The sequence below is a fragment of the Diceros bicornis genome, chromosome 18, assembly GCF_020826845.1.
Source record: "Diceros bicornis minor isolate mBicDic1 chromosome 18, mDicBic1.mat.cur, whole genome shotgun sequence".
Classification (NCBI taxonomy): domain Eukaryota; kingdom Metazoa; phylum Chordata; class Mammalia; order Perissodactyla; family Rhinocerotidae; genus Diceros; species Diceros bicornis.
Window position 1 is genome coordinate 29,212,929 of NC_080757.1, and position 25,188 is coordinate 29,238,116.

The window sequence follows — 25,188 nt, forward strand, 5'->3', positions numbered from 1 at the left end:
GAGAATGGATAAAGTACAATCTTTGCCCTGGAAGAGCTCAGTATTCATTTAACAAATATTTATTAAGCATCTGCTAGGTTGCAGACACTATTCTAGATCCTGGAGTTAAAGCAGTGAACAGAAGCAAGGTTCCTGTTTCCCTGGAATTTACTAACTGTAGTAATAAAGTTCCAATGTTCTATAAACAAAGAGGCACGTGAAGACATTCTGGCCATCTGGACATCTGGTATTAACGCATTCAGGCCCACTCCCAAACTGAAGCTATCGGTTGAGAATCTGAATCAACTGTTCTCCATTTCTGTCGGGTTGGTGGTATCCCGGGGCCACGGCGACCTCTAGCGGCCACCCTCCGCCCTGCTGTCTGCTCTGGCTCCCCAGAGGAGAGGAAGGCCCGAGCGAAGAGCTGGGTCCTCGGGAGAGTTCCCCAGTCCCTTTACAGACCAGGAGGTCGCAGCTAGCTAGTCGCAAGTTTCCTATCTCTCAGGTAACAGATCTTTACTCAGGACTGACGGCACCATGCAGGTCACGAAGGACGGCAGGGTCGGTTCGCTGATGAAAAGTGAGGGTTGGAGGAACCCGTCAAGGCGCGGAAGGGGGAACCCTCCCGCCGCCAATCGGAGAAGACCGAGACGGAGCCTCAGGCCCAGCCCTCTCTCTCCTCTCAGCTTGCGGGGTCTTTTCTCCCTTTCTGGCTTCCGGACCGGATGACCGCAGCGAAACCAAAACGGGAAACGATAAGCGGAGGGGCCACCAGGGATCTGAGAAGTACCCCCGAGGCAGCGTCGTCACCGGAAGTGGCTGTAAAGCCTTTGCCCCTGCAAGGCCCCGCCCCCAATTGCGCTACCAGTAGGCGACAGGCCGCCCCCACTTCCGGCCCCTGGAGCCATAGTCAGCAGCCCTCCCTTTTACCGCTCTCTCATTGGTTGCCGTAGAGACGCGCTGTGATTTCCCATTGGTTGCGTCTCCCCTCTGGCGCCGTGCCTCCTCCCTCCAGGTATAGTCTCGCCTCCCGGCACCCGATAGGCTAAAGGCTGGGAGGGCGTCTGCCCTACTTGACCAATGAGCGGCGTGAAGCGTGAGGGCGGCGGCTGCGTGGTGGGGGCAGGGCGGGATTTGGTGTGGCTATTGGCCAGGGCGGGCACAGACCAGAGATACGATTGGTTGGGGAGAGAGGCACCCTGGTGGGGTCGCAGCTGCGTGGCCTTAGCAGCTGCGGGAGACGGAAGTGGTGAGAGCGCGGCCTCCGAGGGTCGGGCGGACGCGGCCTGGGTGAGTCACCGTGCCCCGTGTACTGCCAGTCTGGGAACCGCAACGACCGCGTCTTGCCCAGCCCCGCCCCGGCCCCACCGGCTTTCGTGAGCCCCGCCCTCTGTCATTCGGGGCTCCGCCTCCGAGTCTTTAGGCTCCGCCCCTAGAACCTGGGCACCTGGGCTCCCCTGCCAGCTTGGCCCGCCCCCTGGGGCCAGATACCCTAGGTCTGGGAACCCTGGGTCTCCCACGTCTGGTCCTTGTCTCTCTCTCCGTTTCCCTGAGGCTGCGTGCCAGTGGGCGGTGAGGCAGCACCTCTGGCTTGCAGCTTTCTGGCTCCCCCATGAGGAAGGATGAGCTGTGATCAGGAAGGCGGGCAGGACCACAGTTGGAGGCTTTTATCCCGAAGCCTTCCGCGGGGCACTGCTGGACTGCTCCTGAGCTCGGATAGCAGGCATGACGGAAAGTGTCAATGAAACTGGGGCCTGGCCCTAAGTGGGCCAGCGAGCCCCATCCTGAAATTTCTGTTGCTTGGGCCAATTTGACAGGTACTGACTCTGAGGCCTGATTCTGTTCCTGTTGTGTGGCCTCCTCCCACTAACCTGTACCCTACTTGGTGTCAAGTACCTTCAGTAGGATCTGTCCAGCCCTGGTGCCTTTTGATCATAGGTTGTGGTCCCCTCCCTCTTCTACTCTGCTTTGGACTCTGCTCCCAGTAAACAGGTCAGGTGGGTGCTACTCCCAGATTCAGAGGCTGGCAGAGCATTCCTGTGGATTCATATCCCCACCAGGGCCAGAAGTGAGTCCTGGTTGGGCAGCCTCTGCCTCTTCAGAGTTGGCAGTTCTTTTGCTCTCCTACAAAGAAAAGGGTTTGGAGTGTTCTACTTTTCCTTCTGGGTCTGGGAACCAGGACTCTTGAGTTCTGCTGAAGAATCGTGGATGCCACTCATTCCTGCTCCAGAACTTTGTGGCTGACTTCAAGCCCTGCAGAATCACTTGTTGCTTTCTCCCCATGTAGCTCCCATTGCCTCTGTCTGGCATGGTGACTTGTGGAGAGGGTGGATTCTCTGGGAGGGAACAGAATAAGAGTTGCAGAGAAGTTCAGGAGTAGATCTGTGGCATTTGTTGATTCTATGGTGATGTTAATGTGCTCTTTACTCTTATGTTTCTGTGTCTCCTTACAGTGAGAAGCAGGCAGCCAGGACCCTCACCACGGTAGAATGGTGAGTACTCTCTTACCTCAGACCATTGTGTTTCTGTAATCCTTGTGGTTTTCTCCATGAAGCTGCCCCGCCCCTCTTGGACCTTGAGCTCCAGGCTACTCTGTTCAGCTTCTAAACAGGTTCATCTACCCAGGAGATAGATTAGGGTTTCTTTAGATTGCAAAACATCAGCCAATATCCTGGCACTGGGACAGGAAGCCTCAGAAGTATTTTTCTGCACATGTTATGCCATGCCTTCTCCACACTACCACTGGCTTTCTCAGCTGTTTTCATAATGGCTCTTCTCTTGCTTTTCCTGGGTCCTTGATAGAAGCTCTCTGTTCTGGTCTGAAAAGCCAGGCCTCCTTTATCTCAAAATCCTTCTACTTCCTAGTGGGCCCCTTGAATACTGTGGGTACTGTATCAGGAGTGACTCCACTAAAGTTGTGGGGCTTCTCCAGCTCCAAGGTGCTGCTGTCTGTTAAGCTACTGCAGGCAACAGCTGACTGGATATATAGCAGGATAGCACCCTTGAGGTGCCCAGATATCACTGTGTGTGTGTGTGTGTGTGTGTGTGTGTGTGTGTGTGTTTATAATGATCCCAAATAGTTTTCATTAACTGTAAGTGCTCTTCTCTCACCCCAAGTTCAGGGAACCCTTTAAGCCTTGAAAGCTAGAGGAGGCAGCAGCGAGATAGGAAGGGAATGGAGAGCTGCAGGCCCTGGCCCAGACCAGGCCCTTGCTCTGGCTGTGTCTCTTCAGTTGTTTCAGGTGTCCCTTGTGCTTAGGGACAGGTTAAGGAATTCATTTGGTGAGAGAACTTCCTCTTTCTCTCCAAAGACATGTGGGTGTGTGGCGTGTGCAGTACCGTTCTGGTTTCTTCTCAGCCTGCTGGTCTTGGCCCCCCACCAACCGGTACCCCTCTCCTTTTTCTCCTCTGTGATACCCTGAAAAGACCATGGGCTTCAGAGTCAGCCGGGTCTAATCCTGAATCCTAGCACCACCGCTTCAATACCTTAGGTAAATTGCACATACTCTCTCTAAGCCTGAAGTCTCATCAGTAAAACAGGATAAAGCTTACCTCTTGGGGAGTTAAAAAGTTTTAGTGAGATACTGTTTGAAACATGTCTGGCTCACAGTAGATGCTTAGAAAATGTCAGATTTTCTTCCATTCCTCCCTTCTCCCAAAACCAAAACCAAAGCCCAAGCCCTGGTTTCTGAAAGTTACCAGGCACAGGAAGTGTGGGGTTCCAGCCAGCTGCTTCCGTGACTCTTAGTGACATTTTGAGTCTCTTATCACTTCTCCTTATTCCTTTACCCTCTACCCAACTCCCTCCATTCCCCTACCCTTGGGTTTCAAGTTTTATTTTTGCATAGCTTCTGTGGTCCGTAGTTCCAGCTCTTCTCTTTCACAGCCTAAGAAATTGTTTCTCCTCCAAGAAGGACTTTCTTACCCAGAAGTCAGAGTATGTGAAACAAGGGAGAGAGAGAGCTGAAGGAGTAGGGTTGGGTGGGGGCCACGGAATAAAAATCTCAGAGAATTTCCCTTTCAGGAGTGTTGAATGACCAGCCTGGCACTAGCCCAGTGTCCATTCTAAGGGGCGAAAAGGGAGTGGGATTTAGTGAGGTGAGGGGATTGGAGGACATTGTGGACAGGGGTATGGTGTGGTGGTTTTGGAGGGAAAGGAGGAAGTCTTGAAACTGGAAAGGGCCTGAGGTGAAGGTAGGTGGGATCCGTCTTGGGAATTCAGAACAGGCATTGGGGGAACTTAGAGAGGGGGGACGGATGTGTGAACTGAGCAGTGTGAGTGGCTCACCTGGGAAGATGGGAAATGAAAAGATATACGCGGTCCCGTCTTCCCCTCTCACGCCGTCTGGGGACAGTCCCGCAGCCCAAACTCCTGTAAGCCCCTAGACGTCCCCTGGGGACGCCCTCCCACGCGGCCGAGGGGCTGCGGGGCGGGGGCGGCTGAGCCTGGGGCTATGGGCGGGGCCCCGAGGGTCCGCCCCGCCCCCGCCTTCCCCGCGCGGTCCGGGCGCCCCCCTCGCCTCGCTCCCCACCCTTCCGCGCTCGTGCCGGAGGGCGGAGCTGGGCTCGCTCCATTGTGGAAAGGAGGGGAGAAGCGCGCGGGAGCCGCGCGGAGGGCCCGCCGCCAGTGCGCTCGCCTCCTGGTCGCCGCGGCTGCACCTGGCGGGCTCCGCAGCCGGGATGCGGCGGGCGCCCGGGACTGGCGGGCAGCGCAGCGGCTCCGGGGACATGTGCGCTGGCCCAGACCGCCCGCGACCATGAGCCTGACCGCCCGCGTCTCCTGCTCTATGCTCAGCTGCTTCGTAAGTGCCGGCCCCGCCTGCGGGGGCCCGGGAGCCCCAACGCTTGCTGCACCCGCAGCCCCGTCCAGGGCCAGCCCTTGAGATTCCGAATTTCAGCCCATCCCCCTTCCCAAGGCCCCTGGCAGGGGAGAAGGGTTATCCCCTTTCTTTCTTGGACTTGCTTTAATCTTCGGGTGCTGGAGATTGTCGAAGCCCAGGGATGGAAATTCTGTGACCCATCTTGGCCCCGCAGCCGCTGCCCTTGACTGCAGATCTCCAGGCCCCGCCCTGCAGGGGTACATCCTTTTACCTCCGCCTCTCCATCTTGGTCCCACCCGCTGCCTCCTTGCTTGGGGATGTGGGATGTGGCTAGTACGCCCTCTGGGATGTTAGGGGGCTGGTCGAGGAGCGCAGGATATCTGAGCTGTCTCCGTGGCTCCCGTCCCCTCCCCTTTCCACTATTCCATCCCTCACCTGACACTCCAGTCTTTTCTCCTTGACTGTCCCCTAGACAGCCTCTCTTCTCCATCTTCCCTGCCTCTGTGGGCCTCCGTACCTCTGCATCATTTCCAGTCCTCCCCTCCTCCCCCTCTAGCTTAATGCTCCTTCCCAGCTTCCCCCATCTGTCCTCTCAGATGTTCCCACCCCTCCCTTCCTCACCCCCCTTGGGTGTCTGCCAGGCCTCTTCTCTCTTTCCCCTGGCTGTCCTTGGGTCTCCTGGTTCCTCCCAGGCATGTGGATCCCCTCTTTTCCCCTCCCTGGTGGTTGGGAGGGGAGTTCTTCTTGCTATGGGTATTCCTCAGGAATTCCCCTGAGATCAGCAGGCAGGGCAGGTTGCTTGGTAGGTGGTGGGGGCTTGTTAGCAGTGTGGGTCTAACTGGAAAATAAGCTTAGCTTCAGAACACATCCTCCTTTTGAAAGCATCCGTGAAGGCCCTCTAGAGGCATGGGACTGAATCCTTCGTCCCACTTGTCTTTGTCTCCTTCACCCACCAGATTGAAGCCTGAGTGGCCTTAGGTGCCTGCTTTCCCTCTTGTTTCTGTAACCAGCTGCCACACTGGTTCCTTTTCCTCAGGGCAGCACTTCCCATTCCCACTTCTGTCTTACCCTTACAGTATCTTTCTTTTCCTTAGTTTCTGTCCTCCTCCATTTGGAAAATTTTGGTTCTACAGAAGAGTCCCTTTTTGAGGAGCACAGATTCCCAGTTCCTCTTTGAACCTTCTCTTCCGTTATGCTTAATAGGCTTGAGTACTTTGTCCACTTAACTCCTACCACCAAGCCACATCTCCTTGCCCTCCTCTGGTGGCCAGAACCTTTATAAGTGTGTATGGGGTGTATGTGGGTTTATTGAGGGAGGGGAGCAGAATGAGGCCTAATGGGCCAGTGGAGCCTGGTGACTTAAGGCTGAGGCCTTCCCCACAGGGTGAGGAGGGGCCCCCCAGCCTGGAGTACATCCAAGCCAAGGATCTATTCCCCCCCAAGGAACTAGTGAAAGAGGAGGAGAATCTGCAGGTAAGGAGGAGCTGGGGGCCCAGGGTGGGTGAAACTCTCTGCTGGGTTAAAAACCACCTTCCTTTCTCTCCTTCCCCCCGAAAAAATATCTCCAAGGGGATCTAGTACAGGAGCTCTGGCTTCCTGCTCCGCAGTCTCTGGAGGGAGGGGAGTCTGTCTGTATGTGCATTATGGAGCCTTTGGCCTCAGGGAAAGAAAGGCAGCTTTCCTGTACAGCTGTTGCCTGGTGCTGTTACCATGGAGAGGACTCTTCTCTCCTGCCTTGGCCTAGCTTTTCCAGAGGGGATCCCACAGATCAGGGGTTGGGGAGGGGAATGAAGGGATAACCCACTTCTGGACTGATGGTTCCTCTGCCCCCGGCAGGTGCCCTTCACAGTGCTGCAGGGTGAGGGAGTGGAGTTCCTGGGCCGGGCAACCGATGCCCTCATTGCCATCTCCAACTACAGGCTGCACATCAAGTTCAAGGACTCTGTCATCAACGTGAGTTCCTATCTTGTTCTCCCAGACTCAAGCCAGAATCCCTGTAAGGTTCAAGATGAGATTGCTCCAATGCTGCACTTAATCATGTCTCCAAAAAGTGGGGGTTCCCTTTTTTTTCTCACTAACCTTTCTTTTCCTGCTTCATTCTCCTAGCTATGGGTTTCTTTCTGTCTCTCTCACTTATTCTCCCTTCCCCTCTTCTCCCTTTCCCCTACTCTGTTGCTGGCCCTTCTAAGGGGCACAGTGGCATTGTTGGAAGAGTGCCACTTACCAACTGTGTCACCTTGGTCAAGTCACCCATGTAAGGCTCAATTTCCTCCCTAATAATAAGGTGTGAAAACACCTGCCTTGCAGGGTTCTTGTGATTATTAATTGGGGTCACAGATGTAGAGGACCCAGCACAGTCACAGGCACTTAACAGGCCCTCAGTAAATGTCAGGTTCCTTCCTTCTATTGATACATCAGCATCTGGGTGAGGGTGGGGATGAGGAGTGATGTGGAGAGTGGGGATCTGAGGTCCAGTTTGCCCTTCCTCTAAAGGTCCCCCTCCGGATGATCGACAGTGTGGAGAGCCGTGATATGTTCCAGTTGCACATTGCCTGCAAGGACTCCAAAGTGGTGAGGTGAGGACAGTGGGGCGTCACTCAGGTCCTCTGGCCCTAGTCCTGCCCAGACCTCTCTGCTGCAGGGTTTCTCTGGAGCAAGAAAGGAAAATACTGCCTCACTTTCCCCATTTAAAAGAAAAGGTGAAAATCCTTTCTGGGTTGGGAGGTCAGTTTATTGACCCACAGTGTCTTGACCTGAAGAAATGGGGATAATGCTCAGCTCATGGGGTTGTCATAAGGATTAAATGAGATAATGTGTGTGAAAGGACCTAGGATGATATCTGGCATACAGCACTCACGTTGTTGGTTCATTGATTTACTCATTTAACATACATTTATTGAGCACCCTACTCTGTGCCAGACTATTATAAGCATTGGGAATACAGCAGAGAGCAAATAGACAAAATTTTCTGCCCTCGTGGAGCTTAGAGTCCGGTGGGGAGATACCAGCAGTAAATAATAAGTGGGTAATGGATGTTAAATGCCTTAGTGTAAAGGTAAAGAATAAAGCAGGGAAAGGGGATATGGAGTGCTGTGGGTGATGGCTGTGGCTTTAAACAAAGTGATCAGAGAAGGCCACGCTGGAAAGGGTGCATCTTTTCATTTGAGTCAAGACCTGAAGAGAGTGACCATGTGGGTATTTGGGGGAAGAGTGAGCCAGACAGAGGGAACAGTGAGTGCAGAGGCCCTGAGGTGGGTATGTACCTGGCATATTGGAAGAATGGCAGGGAAGCTAGTGTGGCTGGAGTGGAGTGCACGTGGATGAGGGTAGCAGGATATGAGATCTGAGAGGTAAGGGGGTGTCAGGCTGATGTAATGACCGGCTTTTACTTTGAGGGAAATGAGAAACCACTGGAGGGTTTTGAGCAAAGGAGTGACGTGGTCTGATTAATGTTTTATAGAATCACTCTGGCTGCTGTATTGAAAATAGATGGAAGGAGGATGGGGGCAAAAGCAAGGGCAGAAGCTGGGAGACTAGTTAAGAAGCTATTGCAGTTACCCAGGTGAGAGATCATGGTGGCCTGTCCAGGGTGGTAGCAGTCAAAATGGTGAGAAATGGTCAGATTTTTGAAGGGAGAGATGACAGGATTTGTTGACAGATTGGATATGAGAGAAAGAGGAGTCTGGGATGACTCCAAGGATTATTAAAAGATGCCCAGTTTAGAGCCTGCCGTGTGCTCAGGTCTGTAGGGATTCAGAAGGAGAATCCACATTGCCCTTCCCTTCAAGGAGGTTAAAATCTAGTTGCTGAAGGAAGACTTAACATGTGGCAGTATGCAATGGAAAAACTTACTGTTGAACACTAAACACATTAAGAATAAGAGGGGAAGGGGTCTGTGGAACGGAGTAGGCTGGGAAGGCTTCAAGGAAGAAGTGGGACTGAAATTGTCTTCAAAGTATCAGTAGCTTGTGGCGAGGCCAAGAGGAAATGTTAAGCAGAAATGAAAAACCGAGGAGACAGGAATGACATGAGCAGGACTTCCTGCCTGAAGCAGCAGGTTGGTATTAGGGAGTTACGGGAGATAACACAAGGAGTAGCGGACATTCAGTGCCATGGGGTAGCTAGCGTTTAGATTTTTTTTTATATATAATTTTATTTATTTATTTATTTATTTTTCCCCCCAAAGCCCCAGTAGATAGTTGTATGTCATAGTTGCACATCCTTCTAGTTGCTGTATGTGGGACGCAGCCTCAGCATGGCCGGAGAAGCGGTATGTCAGTGTGCACCCGGGATCTGAACCCGGGCCGCCAGCAGCAGAGCGCGCGCACTTAACCGCTAAGCCACCGGGCCGGCCCGCTAGCGTTTAGATTTGATGGGAGAAATGGTAGGGCCCCATTAGTGGGGATAAGTATGTCTCAAGGACAAAAGTTCTTGGGAAGAGAATTGTCCCAAAGACAATTCCTGTTGAGTGTTGGCCACTGTCCCTGGTGCTCCCCAGGGTCCCCATGCCTTACCTCCTGCTTTGCAGCCTCCTCTCCCCACAGCCTTCCTGTGGCCGTGTTTTTGACCCATATGCCCAAATGCACACCCACCTCTTGCCTCACTCTGTGGCTTCTTGCTTGGCAGGTGCCACTTCTCCACTTTCAAGCAGTGCCAAGAGTGGCTCTCGAGGCTAAGCCGGGCCACAGCAAGACCTGCCAAGCCTGAGGACCTCTTTGCCTTTGCCTACCATGCCTGGTGCCTGGGGCTGACCGAAGAGGACCAGCATACCCACCTATGTCAGCCAGGTGAGGCCAGGCTGTTTTCTTTGGGAGACGACTTCTTATCTCTTGGTTCTCATCCATCCTCCACTCCTGGACATGGCGCTCTTGGATGCTGACAGGTGTGGGAACTGTGTTGCAGGAGAGCACATACGATGTCGGCAGGAGGCTGAGCTCACGAGGATGGGCTTTGACCTGCAGAACGTCTGGAGAGTCTCGCATATCAACAGCAACTACAAGTGAGAGGGCAGGGAGTGGGGAACCAAAACACCCATCCAGGCTCAGATCTCCTCCACATGTGGATGAAGCCCAGTGGGCACAGCTCCTGGCTCTGGGAGGGAGGAGGGCTCCTGGTCCCTCTTCCCACAAAGCCACCAGATCTTGTTATCACATGTCTTAGATCAAGCTTGGTGACTCCATCTGGTCTTTTCTCAGACTGTGCCCCAGTTACCCCCAGAAGCTGCTGGTTCCTGTGTGGATCACAGATAAAGAGCTGGAGAATGTGGCTTCCTTCCGCTCCTGGAAGAGGATCCCTGTGGTTGTGTACAGGTGAGGCAGTGGGGGATAGGAAGTAGGGAGGACGTTTTTTATGCAATAAGGAAAGAGTCAAATGAGGAGGTTTGCGGCAGCCTGGTTGACTGGGAGTTGACACCTTGCAGGGAATGAAATAATTAAAAAAAAAAACTGCCTCAATTTTTTTCTCTCAGAGATGAGACTTTTGGAGAGTATATTCCTTTTACTTGTTTTTGAGGACATGTGTGTGTAAAATATTGCATTAGAGCAGAGGTTGGCAACCTGTTGCCTGTGAGCCAAATCCAGCCTGCAGCCTGTTTTATGTACAGCCTGTAAGCTATGAATGGTTTTTACATTTTTAAAAGGTTATTTAAAAAAAAAAAAAAAAGACAGAAAGAAGAATGTGTGACAGAGACTGGCTGTGACATGCAAAGCCGGAAATTTATCGTCTGGTTCTTTACTGAAAGAGCTTGCTGACCTCTCCACTAGAACATTGTAGCTAAAATAGAGAGACAGGTAGTAGCCAGGAGGTTTGGAGGTGTTCGTGCTCTGGGCTCAGGCTTGTTCTCCTGTTGGCTGTCTGTACCAGGAGCAGGTGCTGTGCAGATTTGATGAGTCGAGGTCACTTTGGGAACACAGAGCCCATTTGAGAAATGTGTGTGACAGCGCTTTGTAAACTATAAAGCCCTCTAGATGTGTTAAGGGCTTTGGTTGTTATTGTCATGGCCTGGATGAACCACTGCTGTTTGCTGGAGATCTTGGTCTGGCCCCCTGGGGTCTCGGTGGTAGGCCTCTGGGGGCTGCGAATGCCAAGGGCATGATGGTTTCTTCTGTTTTGTCAGGCACCTGCGCAATGGGGCTGCCATCGCCCGCTGCAGCCAGCCCGAGATCAGCTGGTGGGGCTGGCGCAATGCTGATGATGAGTACCTGGTCACATCCATCGCTAAAGCCTGTGCCCTGGACCCGGGGACAAGGGCCACTGGGGGCTCCCTCAGCACCGGGAATAGTGATGCCAGCGAGGCATGTGACACTGACTTTGGTAAGGTGTGGATGGTGCTGGCCCCTGGGGGAGCGGGCCTCCACCTTGGCCTCGTTGGCTTCCAGGGAGCCCCCAGTGAGAGGATGGGAAGAGAAGAACACACAGAGTGCCTGGTCCCTGCCTTTTGGGAGGCTCTGGGGTGTGAGGGATCTCTAGTTGTATGTTCTTCTCTTCTGAAAGGGAGTACCCCAAGGGAGAGTGAGGATGGGTGGCTGGCTGACCCAGGGTCTTCTGCCTGCTATGTATTTAGATTCCTCTCTGACTGCGTGCTCTGGAGTGGAGAGCACAGCGGCCCCCCAGAAACTGCTGATTCTGGATGCTCGATCCTACACGGCGGCAGTGGCTAACCGGGCCAAGGGTGGAGGCTGTGAGTGTGAAGGTATTGCTGTTATCCCAGTGTCTGCAGCCTGTCTGTGCTCTGGGGAACTTTGGTGAGGAGGGCGCTGGGGGCAGCTTGTGTAGTAGAAAGAGCCAAACAAACCTGGTTTGGAATCAGGACTCTGCCACATACTAGCTATAACTATGATTAAGTTGCTTAATCTGTCTACGTTTTACTTTCATATCTGTAAAATGGGGATGATACATGCCTTGCAAATTTGTTGGGATGATTAGAGGTTACATATATAAAATTATTGGCACAGAGCAGCTACTGTTTATTGAGAATTTACTCTATATGGTCATTACTAATAGTACTATGGCTATCATTTGTCATTAACATTATTACTAACTACTATTAGTATATGGCACCTGAGCATCCAGAGATAAAAGGGTGGTTTAGATTTCCAGAGCATATTCAGTTCCCATCCTGGAGTGTTCTGCCCTGCCAGGGAAGCTTTGCCCACTGGGGCTGCTCTTGTCCTGGATGCCTGTTTCCAGGACATGCTTTCATGCTCCACTCTCCTCTTTTACGTCTACAGAGTACTACCCCAACTGTGAGGTCGTGTTCATGGGAATGGCCAACATCCATGCCATCCGGAACAGCTTCCAGTACCTGCGGGCTGTGTGCAGCCAGATGCCTGATCCCAGCAAGTAGGTGTTCCCTGCTCTGATTCTATCTTCCCTTGTCTCACCCCTTCCCCAGTACTTCTTGTTCTTGGAGGATCAGATGGGGAGATGGGAAGTGTGCAGGTGCAGGAGACTTGAGGGCCTGGTGCAATAGGCCAGTTCCAAGAACACTTCTTCTGCTTCTCAGCCAACACTTTGGCATGGCCACAGGACATTGGGTTCCTTTTGTTTGGGTCAGTTGTCCTACTCAAAGAACAAAGAGAACTGGGGCAAGAAATTGGCTAAATGGGTATGTGTTGCTTCCCAGTTTCTCTCTCAGTCCCAAGAGTCTCTTGTCTGCCTCAGGCTCTGTCTTCCCTACCTTCCTGCTAGATATCTCTTGGCAGAAAGGCCATGGGCTGGACCTCTTGGCTTCAGCTCTCACTAAGGACTTTGTTAGGTGTGGCTGGCTTTGGGTGATGGAGAGCCAGTTGTAGCCTCAGTGCCCTTGGTGACTGACTTGATTTCTGCTTTTGTGTAGCTGGTTGTCTGCACTGGAGAGCACCAAATGGCTGCAGCACTTGTCGGTGATGCTAAAGGCAGCTGTGCTTGTGGCTAACACAGTAGACCGGGAAGGCCGGCCTGTGCTGGTACACTGCTCAGACGGCTGGGACCGGACGCCACAGATTGTAGCCCTAGCCAAAATACTGCTGGACCCATATTACAGGACACTGGAGGTATTGAGAGGACTTGGGTGGGAAAAAACAGAGGGAAAGGGGGATGGGGAAGGTGTTGGGCCCTCTGGATCTGTCTCGGGGATCTTTCGGTAGAGGACATTGGTGGCTTTGTGTCCTCTTCTAGGATCAGTCCTATTCTTCTCTGAAGCTGCCAGCTCCTGCTTCAGGCATCCCCTGGGGAGTGGCACACTAGCCTTTCCAGAGAGGCCCTGTGCTTGAACTCTTTCTTCTTTGCAGGGCTTCCAAGTATTAGTAGAGTCCGACTGGCTGGATTTTGGACACAAGTTTGGAGATCGCTGTGGCCACCAGGAGAATGCAGAGGACCAAAACGAGCAATGCCCTGTGTTCCTCCAGTGGCTTGATTCTGTTCATCAGTTGCTCAAGCAGTTCCCCTGCCTGTTCGAGTTTAACGAAGCATTCCTGGTAAGTCCTAAAGCCTGTGACCAGGGTGGGGGGACGCTGGCCGAGGCCACAGGTGCAAGCTGTCTTGGCCCCTAGGTAAAACTGGTGCAGCACACATACTCCTGCCTCTATGGCACATTCCTGGCCAACAACCCCTGTGAGCGAGAGAAGCGCAACATCTACAAGCGGACTTGCTCTGTGTGGGCTCTCCTGCGAGCTGGCAATAAGAACTTTCATAACTTCCTCTACACACCTGGCTCAGACATGGTAAGTCCAAACCCTTATCCTGTAGGTGCCACTTGGAGACCTGTAGGGAGAACAGGCTGAATCAGTGGGGAGAACGTAGGGCCAAAGGCTTAGGGAAGGCAGAGGGACCTGGAACATCTCACAAAATACTGGTATGGGGCTGCTTCCCTAGGTCCTGCATCCTGTGTGTCATGTCCGGGCCCTGCACCTCTGGACAGCTGTTTATTTGCCAGCATCGTCTCCATGTACACTTGGGGAGGAGAACATGGACCTTTACCTTTCCCCAGTGGCTCAGAGCCAGGAGTTCTCCGGCCGCTCTCTGGACAGGTAAGAAGAGCCCTTTTTGCTTTCCCTCTCTCTGCTAGGAAGCCAGTAACTGCTTTGTGTCTTTCCTAAATGCTGTTCTCTTTCGTTTTTTTTTTTTTTGTGAGGAAGATGAGCCCTGAGCTAACATCCATGCCAATCCTCCTCTTTTTGCTGAGGAAGACCAGCCCTGAGCTAACATCTATTGCCAGTCCTCCTCCTTTTTTTCCCTTTTTCTCCCCAAAGCCCCAGTAGATAGTTGTATGTCACAGTTGCACATCCTTCTAGTTGGTGTATGTGGGATGCCGCCTCAGCATGGCCGGACAAGCGGTGCGTTGGTGCGTGCCCAGGATCCAAACCCGGGCCGCCAGTAGCGGAGAACGCGCACTTAACCACTAAGCTACGGGGCTGGCCCCTGTTCTCTTTCTTTTATGAGATATTTAAAAGCAACTTCTTGAGTCAGTTGAAGGAGAAACTTGGCCCAGGACTTGTAGCTAGGCTGGAGTGCACTCTGTGTGTTTTCAAGGTCCTGTCTTAAGATAAGTGTATCATAATTTATATAACCTGTTTCCTATTGATCATTTAGGTGATTTCTGTTTTTTATCATTACAGGTAGTGCTTTAGTTAACATCCTTATGTGTGTATACTTTTTAAAAAAATTGTGGTAAAAAACATATAACATAATATTTACCATCTGAACCATTTTTAAGTGTACAGTTCGGTATTACATTTTTTTTTTTTTTTAATTTTATTTATGTTTTTCCCCCAAAGCTCCAGTAGATAGTTGTATGTCATAGTTGCATATCCTTCCAGTTGCTGTATGTGGGACGCGGCCTCAGCGTGGCTGGAGAAGCGGTGCGCCGGTGCGCACCTGGGATCTGAACCCGGGCTGCCAGCAGTGTAGCGCATGCACCTAACTGCTAAGCCATGGGGCCAGCCCTCAGTATTACCTTTTATGTGTATCTTTGCATTTGTGCTAGCATTTCTGCCGGATAAATTCCTAGAAACGCAAATGCTGGGTTCAAAGGATATGTACATTTCAAATTTTTTTTTGTGTGTGAGGAAGATTAGCCCTGAGCTAACGTCTGTTGCCAATCTTCCTCTTTTTGCCGAGGAAGATTGGCCCTGGGCTAACGTCCATGCCCATCTTCCTCTGTTTTATGTGGGACACTGCCACAGCATGGCTTGATAAACGGTGCGTTGGTCCGTGCCCGGGATCCGAACCTGCAAACCCCGGGTTGCCGAAGCAGAGCCTGCGAACTTAATTACTATGCCATTGGGCCGACCCCACGTTTCAAATTTTGATCTTTGTTTATTGGTGTAAGATTTTTAAAGTTAAAATATAACTTATATTATTGGTTGAATATTATAAAGGAAAATAAAAACCCACCCCCCCTAAATTATTGGTTTTAGGGTCTTGGGAACTGAGTCCATTGTTAGGCCCATATAGGCTCCAGAAATTCTGTGATTTTCTCCTTCTCCACAGTATGCAGAATTTGGGTATAGGTTCATAAGTTTACTTTTCCAGGGAGATGGGCCATAACTTTATCAGATTCTCAATAAGTTCTGTGACCCATTTAATAATCATTGCCTTAAATCCATATTTAACTTTTCAATTCAATAAATGTCTCTTTAATGCCTACAAGTTGCCTATTACTATACTAGGATTTATGGGCTGTACCAGAGAAATAGAAGATATTGATCCTATTTAAGATATTTGTAAAAAGCTATAAGATGTACGGCAACTAGAGAACGATTCTAAGTCAGCATTTAAGCAGACAAGAATGTGTATAGTTCAAAGCTATTGGAGAAATGAGAAGTGAGAAAGGGGTCGTTTGGTGACTGTTTACCCAGAGAAGTTTTCATGGAAGACCAGACAGGAACGATGGCTTTTTTGTGTCCCTAGTATCTGGCTCAAGGCCTGGCACATAATAGGTGCTTTAGTAAATGCCTAAATAAAGAAAGAAATGGAATAAAGGGAGCTGTGAGCTTGGTAACAAGGTTAGTGGAGAGAGGTTCTAGGAATTGGATACATGAAAGATAGTTTGGGGGGAAAAAGAAAAAAGAACTTCTCTGGAGCTGGCAGGGGTTGGGAAGGGGCTATTTTGAGGAATAGCAACAAATATATATAGGAGAGTTCATTGAGAGCTTTAAACATTACACTGAGGAGTTTATTTTGATTCAGTGGTCGATAGTAAGTCATTGCAGGAAGTCATTGTGACCAGTGACAATGGGATTTTTGGAGAACTAATCAGTGAGCAGAGTAGTTGGAGGCACAGAGACCAGCCAGCACTGTTGTAATTCAGATATGAGGGGATGAGTCCTTGGAAAAGAGAAAGGATTAAATTCAGAGACATTGTAGAAAAATCATTAGCAGGCTCTGGAGTTGATTGAATGTTGGAGGGTGGAAGTGAAGAGTAAAGAGGACCAGTCAAAGACATGCCCCAAGTCTCTGAGCTTAGAAACCAGAAGGATGTTAGTACCACCTATAGACACTGAAAAGTTGAGAAGATGAGTCAGTTTGCGGAGAAAGAGGAGATGCAGGCAGGTTGGGATTGAAATGTTAGTTGACAGCAAAGAGGCGGTTTGCTGTAGGCAGTTCAAGATGGAACGTTGGATTTGGAGGAATAAGTAGTATAAAAATTTTAAAGGAAATGGTTTCTTTAAGAGCTGACCTGACTTACCTTTGGTCCTACCTTTCCCTAGATCAACAATGTCCTGCCCTCTTTCCTCTTCTTCCATTAAAGTCTAACACATTCTTCTATACCTAGCTCAAATCCTACCCTCTCTCTGTAGCTTTCCCTGACACCCTAGCTGGATGAGTTCTGTTTGTCCTAAACTCCTCGGACATTGTTGTCTCTCCCAGCTTTATTGATTAAACCTTTGGTGCACAAAGGAATCAGCTGTGGAGAATGGCAGACTGTTGATATCGTTGAATCTGAATGAAGAATACATGGGAGTTCTTCATACTCTTCTCTCTACTTCTTTTGTATGTTTGTAAGTTTCCATAATAAGTAAAACAAAAAAAGAAAAAAGAAAAAAACCAAGTTAGCTGTAGTACTTTTTAAAAAGACAGATGCCTACGTCTTACTTTTGGCCATTCTCATTCAGTAGGTCTTGGATGGGCCCTGGTTGTATACCTAGAAGATCTATAGAAGGTCCTGATATATACCAAATATTGAACCCCACTGGTCTATTTCATTCAACTGGCACCTAGCAGTGGAAACTTTTTTTTTTTTTTAATTTACTTATTTATTTTTTCCCCGAAAACCCCCGTAGATAGTTGTAGCGCATAGCTGCACATCCTTCTAGTTGCTGTATGTGGGACGCGGCCTCAGCATGGCCGGAGAAGCGGTGCGTCGGTGCGCGCCCGGGATCCGAACCCGGGCCGCCAGCAGCGGAGCGCACGCACTTAACCGCTAAGCCACGGGGCCGGCCCAAGCAGTGGAAATTTGATGTTGTTAGATTTTAGGCTTATTCATTCATTTCTCAAATTGTTTGCCTAGCTCTGTGCTAGGCGCTGGGGATTCAAATAAGACACAGTTCTGCCCTCAAGGCACTTTAGTAGAGGGAGATAAACAAGTAAACAGTAAGTGCAATAATATAGGAAGCACTGAGCAATGTGTTTTGACGCAGATTATTTTGTTCAATTCTCATGATGGCTTTGAGGGGTTGGTTCTTTACCTTTCTCCCATAGATGAGGGAACTGGGCTTAGAGAAGTTAAGGTCACGGGCTAAAAAGTTGTCAAGCTGGGATTCGAGCTTGGGACTCCAGAGCCTGTAATTATAACCATTGCTATTGCCTTCCTGGAATTTCATATCACACATGCACAAAAAAAATTGATCACAAAAGTAAAATCAACCACAAAAATACTTTTAAAATGTTACAAGTTTCAAAGACCAAACACTTAAAAAAGAATCAGCTATATTGTTTAACTCTATGGGGGATTTTCCTGTATGGGCTGGACTGACTGAGGCATCTGAAAATAGGAGTCCAGTGAAGTCTCCATGGTTTTCTGGGGAATTTCCCTGAAGTTTTCGTTGCTCTAAGGACTTTTGAATTGTCTTAAAAATCAGGGTGGTCATTCTTGAAAATGTTCGTTACCCGTTTGGTGTGTTGGAATGCCTCTAGAACTCTTTGAGTGCTGTATACCAGGGGACGTTTCCATGGTGACTTAGGACTCTGAGGGGCATGCTGCTGCTAAGTGGTTGTGAAAAGCTGTGTTTAGGGACAATTTATAATAAGGAAAGTTGTAAAAATGAGGAGTTTTGAGTGTAGTCTTAATAAGTTCGTGGTTGGTTGCCTATATTTTGAATCCTCATAGCATCCTACAAGGTATAATTTATTATTATCATTTTACAGAGGAGGAAATCAAGTGTCTGAGAAGTTAAATAACTTACTTGTTATTTATATAGCTAATCAGTGTCAGAGCCAATATTGTCTAGCTCCAAAACCCATCTTCTTTCTGTCTTACTGTGTGTGATGGAGGCAGTTGGACATTAGGTTTGAGGCTCAAGTGTGTCCCTAGCTGGAATAGTAGATTTAGAAGGCATCAGCATAGAAGGCAGTTGAAACCATGGTTGAGATTGTCCAGTGAGATTGTGTAGGGTGAGGACTGATGAAAGCTGAGGACAGCTCCTAGGTTCTTGAGGACAGGGTTCATGTCCTACACTCTTTGCAGAGTAGACTTGTTGCAATGAACATTGGTTTTTTGTAATCTTAAATGTCATTATGTTTTGTGAACTCTGGCTTTGATAATTGCTTTGATGACCTGAGTTTGTATATTGGAGGTGGCTCCCATTTTCTGACCTGGAGGTATTGTGTTTGTCATTCCAGATTACCTAAAACCAGATCAATGGATGATCTTCTTTCTGCCTGTGACACAAGCAGCCCCCTGACTCGCACATCCAGTGACCCTAACCTGAATAACCACTGTCAGGAGGCCAGAGTAGGCCTGGAGCCCTGGCACAGCAATCCCGAGGGATCAGAGGCAACCTTTGTGGAATCTGGGGTAGGAGGTCCTCAGCAGACTGTAGCAGAAATGAGTCTTCCCCCTCTGCCCAGCAGCCAGAAAGACTACTTGAGCAATAAACCTTTCAAGAGTCACAAAAGCTGTTCTCCAAGTTACAAACTGCTTAATATCACAGTGCCCCAGGAAATGAAGAGTGACACCTCTGATCCTGAGATTAAAGTCCTGGAAGAGACTAAGGCACCAGCTCCAGACCCTCCTGCCCAGGATGGGCTGGGTAGGACTTTAGATGGCACAGAGGGGCCACCTGAACATTGTCCTGAAAGAGAAGCTGTCAGTGCACTCTCTAAAGTTGTTTCCAGCAAGTGTGATGGAATTTGTGATTTTCCTGAATCTTTCCAAGACTCCCTTACAGGCACCCCACAACAGGCCCAGCTAGGCTCCGTGCTAGGTGTGCCCTCCAGATGTGCTCCAAATCACAGTCTGGGCACCCTTTGCAAACCAAGTGCTACCTGCCACACTCCTCCAGATCCAAGCGCTGACTTCCTCAGCCAAGATCCCCCAGGGTCTGTAGCAAGGATCTCCCACCAGGAACAGCCCAGTTCTGTGCCAGATCTGATTCATAGGGAGGAAGACACTGGCAAAAGAGGGAATAACAGAAATGGGCAGTTATTGGAAAATCCTCGCTTTGGGAAAGTGCCATTGGAATTGGCCCGAAAGCCAATTTCTCAGAGCCAGATAAGTGAGTTCTCTTTTTTAGGGTCCAACTGGGACAGCTTCCAAGGGATGGTGACTTCATTCCCGAGTGGGGAGACCACCCCTCGGCGGCTGCTTTCCTATGGCTGTTGTAGCAAAAGGTCGAGCAGTAAGCAGATGCGTGCAATGGGGCCCTGCTTTGGGGGCCACTGGGCTCAGAGAGAAGGGGTGAAGTCACCGGTCTGTTCTAGTCATTCCAGTGGACATTGTACTGGTCCAGGAGGAAAAAACAACCGGATGTGGTTTTCCGGTCACCCAAAGCAGGTCTCCAGCACAAAGCCTGTTCCACTGAGCTGCCCTTCTCCAGTGCCTCCTCTCTACCTGGATGATGATGGACTCCCCTTTCCCACGGATGTGATCCAGCATCGATTACGGCAGATTGAAGCAGGGTACAAGCAAGAGGTGGAGCAGCTGCGTCGACAGGTGCGTGAGCTTCAGATGAGGCTGGACATCCGTCACTGCTGTGCCCCTCCAGCAGAGCCCCCCATGGACTATGAGGATGATTTTGTAAGTATTCATCTACCGACATCCATCCATTTATTCTATCCATCCAATTTTCCATCCATTCAGCATTCATTCATTGGGTCCTTGCTGTGTGCCACTGCGTTAGGTGGTTGGGCTGTAGGATGAAAGACATAGTCCCTGCTCTCAAGAAGCTTATAGTCTATTGGGAGAGACAAGCAACAATTAGAATGGTGTTCTTAAGTGTTATGGTTGAGGGAAGCATCAGGTGTTGGGGGCCAGAGTAAAGTGAAAGGTCAGGGAAGGTTTTCCTGAGAAGATAATGCTTGAGCTGAAAGGTGAAGAATGTGTCATGTTTAGCTAGGTAGACAGTGAAAAGGAAATACCATTTGCAGAAGCATGGAGGCAGTAGGTACTCCAGTGGTCTGGCTTGCACAAAGGGGTAGGGTGTGTTTGTGTGCATGTGCATGTACACTTGTGCTGGGACTGTGAGGGAGGGAGTTGAGTATTGCGGTGGGAGGTGATATTAGAGAAGTAGACGAGGACTGGAAGGGTCAGCTTGAGTTCCCTTCTTGTTTGGATTCTACCCTCAAGGCCATAAAATTTTTGGCCAGTGAGTAACATGATCAGGTTTGTATTTTAAGAATATTACTCTGGCAATAGTGTGTCAAATGGATGAGGCGGTTAAAACCCAGGTTGGGAGGCTGGTTAGGATGTTTTGGAATAATCCAGATGAGAGATGATGAGGACCATCCAGGCTTCACTCTGTTGGGAGGCCCTGGGTCCAGTACAGCAGTCCTTGGGGAGCTTCTAGGAGTCAGCTTCTTGCCCATAATATCCTATCATCCACACAAGCACTTCCTGTCCTCCTGTTAAGACATTCCCACTTGCCTGCTGCCCAGTTGCTGGGATGGGATGGTCGGGGCTAACAACTTCTTACTATTCAGGGTGATGATTTAGAACAGGAGTCAGCAAACTGTTTTGGTAAAGGGCCAGATAGTAAATACTTTCAGTTTTGTGGAACATATAGTCTCTGTCACAGCTACTCAGCTCTGCTTTTCATAGACAATATGTAAACAAATGAGTGTGGCTGTCTTCCAATAAAACTTGATTTACAAAAACAGGTAGTGGGCTAGATTTGGCCTGTGGACTATAGTTTGTGAACCCCTGGTTTAGAATGTAACAAGAGAAATATTCTTTCCATGCTGTGATATAGGTTAAGAGCATGGATCTGAAGCCAGAATACTAGGTTCAAATCCCCGGTTTACTACTTATTAGCTCTTAACTTTCTCTGTGGCTGAGTTTCCTTATTTGTAAAATGGGGGTAATAACAGTACACACATAAGATTGTTGTGAGGAGTTAAAGAAGTTCACACATGTAATGCACTTAGAACACTGCCTCATGCATAGTAAACAATAAATGTTAGTGGTGATGAAGATGATGTTGATGGCTTTGCCTTTTCTTCAGACATGTTTGAAAGAGTCAGATGGCAGTGATACAGAAGATTTTGGTTCTGATCACAGTGAAGACTGCCTTTCAGAAGCAAGCTGGGAACCTGTTGATAAGAAAGAGACTGAGGTATGTCCAGGCAAATATGTGGTGGAAACTTCTGCGAGCCAGTGAGTTCTCATATTTCTCAGAGATAGGTGACATGCTATACACTGAGCTCTCCCCCAGGTAAGTATTTTCTTTCTGGGCAAGTAGTGGCCAACTCTAAAGACAAGCCTTGTTGTTTTCTCCTGGGATGCTTTCCTTGTTGCAATGTCACTCTTCCACTTTGTTGGCAAGGACCTGAAATTTTTCCTTGTGCCTTCTGTTAGGTGACTCGCTGGGTTCCAGACCATATGGCATCACATTGCTATAACTGTGACTGTGAATTCTGGTTGGCCAAACGAAGACACCATTGCAGGTAAGATGTTTTATATGATTTGGTATGGCTCGTAAAGCAGTGAGGTATATATATATATATGAACTAAATTGAATTAATCCGAAAATGGAGACATCTTTATAGGAACTATTTTTGTTTTCCCCCAACTTTTCTCTTTATTTACTCATTCACGTAAGGCCTTTGAGGGTGTCATTCATTCTGAGTATTTTGGCATTTCTGATGAACTCTTCCCTCTTTGTGTTTTGGCAGAAATTGTGGGAATGTATTTTGTGCTGGCTGCTGCCATCTGAAGTTGCCCATTCCTGATCAACAGCTCTATGACCCAGTTCTCGTCTGTAACTCATGTTATGAACACATCCAAGTATCTCGTGCCAGGGAACTCATGAGCCAACATCTGAAGAAACCCATTGCTACAGCTTCCAGTTGAATGCCAGAGGAGATGACCTGTCCAATTTTAGCAGGTTTGAAGGGAGGATCTGCTTCGGGTGTAGTTTTGAAGGTTTCTTGGTGTAGCTCATGAAATCACAGAGCTCAAAGATACCGTCATGAAAAATCCTCCTTGGTACCATGAGACTGGAGCAGAGGAATTCCAGTTTGGCAGGACGTCCTCTACTGGTGAGACCCTCACCTGGGGGTAATGGTCCTGGCCCAGACCCAGAGTCTGGAAGCTTTATGTTGAGTTGGTGACTCCAGCTTCTTTCTCCTGGGGGTCACAAGATGATGATTTCATAGATACTGCCTGGTGATGCGTGCCCCAAACAGCAATAGAAAGGCATATGTATAACCAAACTCCAAGTGAAAAGCAGATCCATCTCTCCTCCACCTTGAAAAAAGCAGATTACAGTATATAAGATAGGAATTCCTATCCCATCAAAATGAACTCTACCCTGTACCTCTGTGCTCTGTGTCTGTGCATGAAGGCTCAGTCTTTAGAGGCACTCCCTCTAGTTACATTAGTTCCGTCTTTCTGTGGAATTTGGTTTAAAGACTGGTTCAGCAAGTGGAAATTTTGCTGTATTTTTCACGTGGCTCACTGGCCGGCATCAGTGAATATTCAATTTAGGGGGATGGTTCTAGAGAGTGAGACATTTTTGGGAGCAGAGGAGAACTCTGCTGATGTTCAGTCCTGGCAAAAATCAGTTATTTTGAGCTGTGAAGGCAGTAGTCTCTTATTCAGCGGCAGCTCTTGAGGTATGCACTGTGAAGAATGAGAAGGGAAAAGCAGAAATGATCCTTGTGAAATATTTGCAGATTGTGCCCTACCCTTTGCGCCTGACTTTTCTTAGTTGTCCTGGTGCTAACACAGGAGCTACACCTTGATCCTCTTCTGGCATGAAAAAAAAACAATGGTTTTTTTTAATTTTTTTGATGTGTTCCATTGCCCACTTCCCTCATGTTGTCTTTCCCTTGGCTGCTGCCTCCTCTGGGTCACACTGCTTCTTATCCTGGACACTTGACACCTTGAGGGTAGAATTTAGTGTTTGGTTTTTACCTCCTAGAATATGCTGTTTGGTATGTGAGGGTTTCAGTACAAATGCTGCTGTCTTTTTCTGTGCACTTAACAATGGAACCCAAACAGAAGAGAATAAAGCCTTGATACCAAAATTGGGAGAGAAAATGTGTCCATTTGGACCAAACATTGTTTTTTTTGTTTTGTTTTTTTTCATCTTAATATGTACCAGTGGCACGTAACCAAAAGATACCGTGATATAGCCATGTACCATGGTTGCGACAGATACAGTCTCCTTGACCTATAATGAAACCACTAGGGTTTCCTTTATACATTTTCCTTAATTTGTTGGTGTATAAAAGGTAAATTACACTTAGGCTTATCCTGTTTTAAAACTATTGTAGCTGTCTGTCTAACTGCCACTCTCATGTTGCTTCCTAGAAAGAAATTTTTTCATTCTAAAATAACTAGGATCTGCATTTAGAACAAGAATTGTTATTTGTCCTGAGCTTTTCTTCAGTCCTACAGAGAAGCATCTGTGCTTTTATACTTGCCATGGATGTAACCTAAAAAGTTTTGGCGTATTTAGGTCAGCCTAACAGAACTTTTTTTTCATTTAAATGGAGTTGAATAATGAAGATTTTGTGTCTGGGAAATTCCTGAGATCACTGAAAAAGTAACAAACTATTTCTTGTCTCTGATATGTGAAATTCTTCTAAGCATTTTCTCAATCATTAAAATTTACTGCCAGTTGTGAGTGGCTTTTTAATTAATTTGACTTGCATTGCACTTCACTCTGCCCGTTTTCAGGGGGAGTAGGATTGGTGATATTTGAGGAGACTGTATCTGTCTACTTTGTGTGGCTGTTTTGAGGGACTGTCCCATCAGTGAACATACTGCATGGCCTTGGAGAGAGTCTCTGGGCTCTAGGCTCAGATGTATTCATCAAATACTCCTTTCAGAGCTCTTGTGGGTGTAAGTGACATGATGTGGCCAAAAATCCAAACTGTGCAGTTGCGTTGTGACAAACATGCAATGTGCTGTAAAAACTCAATACAATTTAAATAAAATCTCTATATTAGTGCTGCTTTGTTGGGTCTTTTTATTGATTTTAATTTCTAAGAAAACAATCCTCATTTTTTCTTTGACCATAAGAAAGAACTACGTTATACCCCTTTGTCCCAACCATTTCCGTTTTTTTAATGGCCCTCTCTTTTTATCAGCACAGCTCCTGTTATATTCTTATTTATTGATTAGATAGGGACTTATCCTTATGGATACCGTAGAATTCTATACCATCTCATGTGAGCTTTATTTCTCTTTGTCTAAAATTTCACCAGCTGGTTGATCAGGCAGGCAGGTTTGTACCTAGAGCCTCCTGATTCCCTCCTCATAGGCACCTCCGTTCTCATCCTTTGAGTAAACTGTCCTGAGCAAAATACTGGCTTAAAAGAGTATATTTAAAAATATATAAAACGGTACCATTTAAAAGGTGAATTTGTTTACTCAGGATACTATACCACCATCACAATTTTTATCTGGAGAGACGAGCGATTCAACTGTTAGTACTATGAGAGTTAGGCCCTTTGTTCTCAAGAACGACTGGCTTTGTATTGAACAATTTCTGAATTCTAAATCCCCACACGCTAGTTGTGGTGCGAAACAGGAATCTTAGTATTCTATGGGGGATAATCGGGCTTCTTTCTTTGCAGGACTTAACACCACCTGGTGGGTGGCAATTCCCAGCCCACGTCCGGCGATTTTAGGACTTCCAGGGAGGGTGACTGTCTCCCGCGGCGACCCCGGCTGCTGCACGTGGCGGGGGCCACGCGGTGTCGCGCGGGCCCGGGTGCGCGGCGTCGAGGGGGGCGGGCCGGC

At 48.6% G+C, this 25,188-nt stretch overlaps 1 protein-coding gene across 2 annotated transcripts; it reads left to right on the plus strand.

The window, feature by feature from the left end:
* The first annotated feature begins 1,209 nt into the window (after positions 1–1,209).
* MTMR4 (myotubularin related protein 4) lies at positions 1,210–24,393 on the plus strand. 2 transcript variants are annotated; one of them, XM_058560566.1, is made up of 19 exons: positions 1,210–1,269; positions 2,433–2,471; positions 6,183–6,272; positions 6,636–6,752; positions 7,293–7,375; positions 9,426–9,586; positions 9,702–9,798; positions 9,995–10,108; positions 10,915–11,111; positions 11,362–11,490; positions 12,029–12,140; positions 12,637–12,832; positions 13,070–13,255; positions 13,331–13,501; positions 13,653–13,807; positions 18,621–20,016; positions 21,440–21,550; positions 21,793–21,881; positions 22,110–24,393. In XM_058560566.1, the coding sequence occupies exons 2-19, from the start codon at positions 2,469–2,471 to the stop codon at positions 22,285–22,287; spliced, it is 3,585 nt and encodes a 1,194-aa protein (XP_058416549.1). In that variant the 5' UTR covers positions 1,210–1,269; positions 2,433–2,468; the 3' UTR covers positions 22,288–24,393. The 2 variants fall into 2 exon arrangements, with proteins under 2 accessions (XP_058416549.1, XP_058416548.1); XM_058560565.1 differs by lacking the exons at positions 1,210–1,269; positions 2,433–2,471 and adding an exon at positions 4,570–4,781.
* The last annotated feature ends 795 nt before the right edge of the window (positions 24,394–25,188 follow it).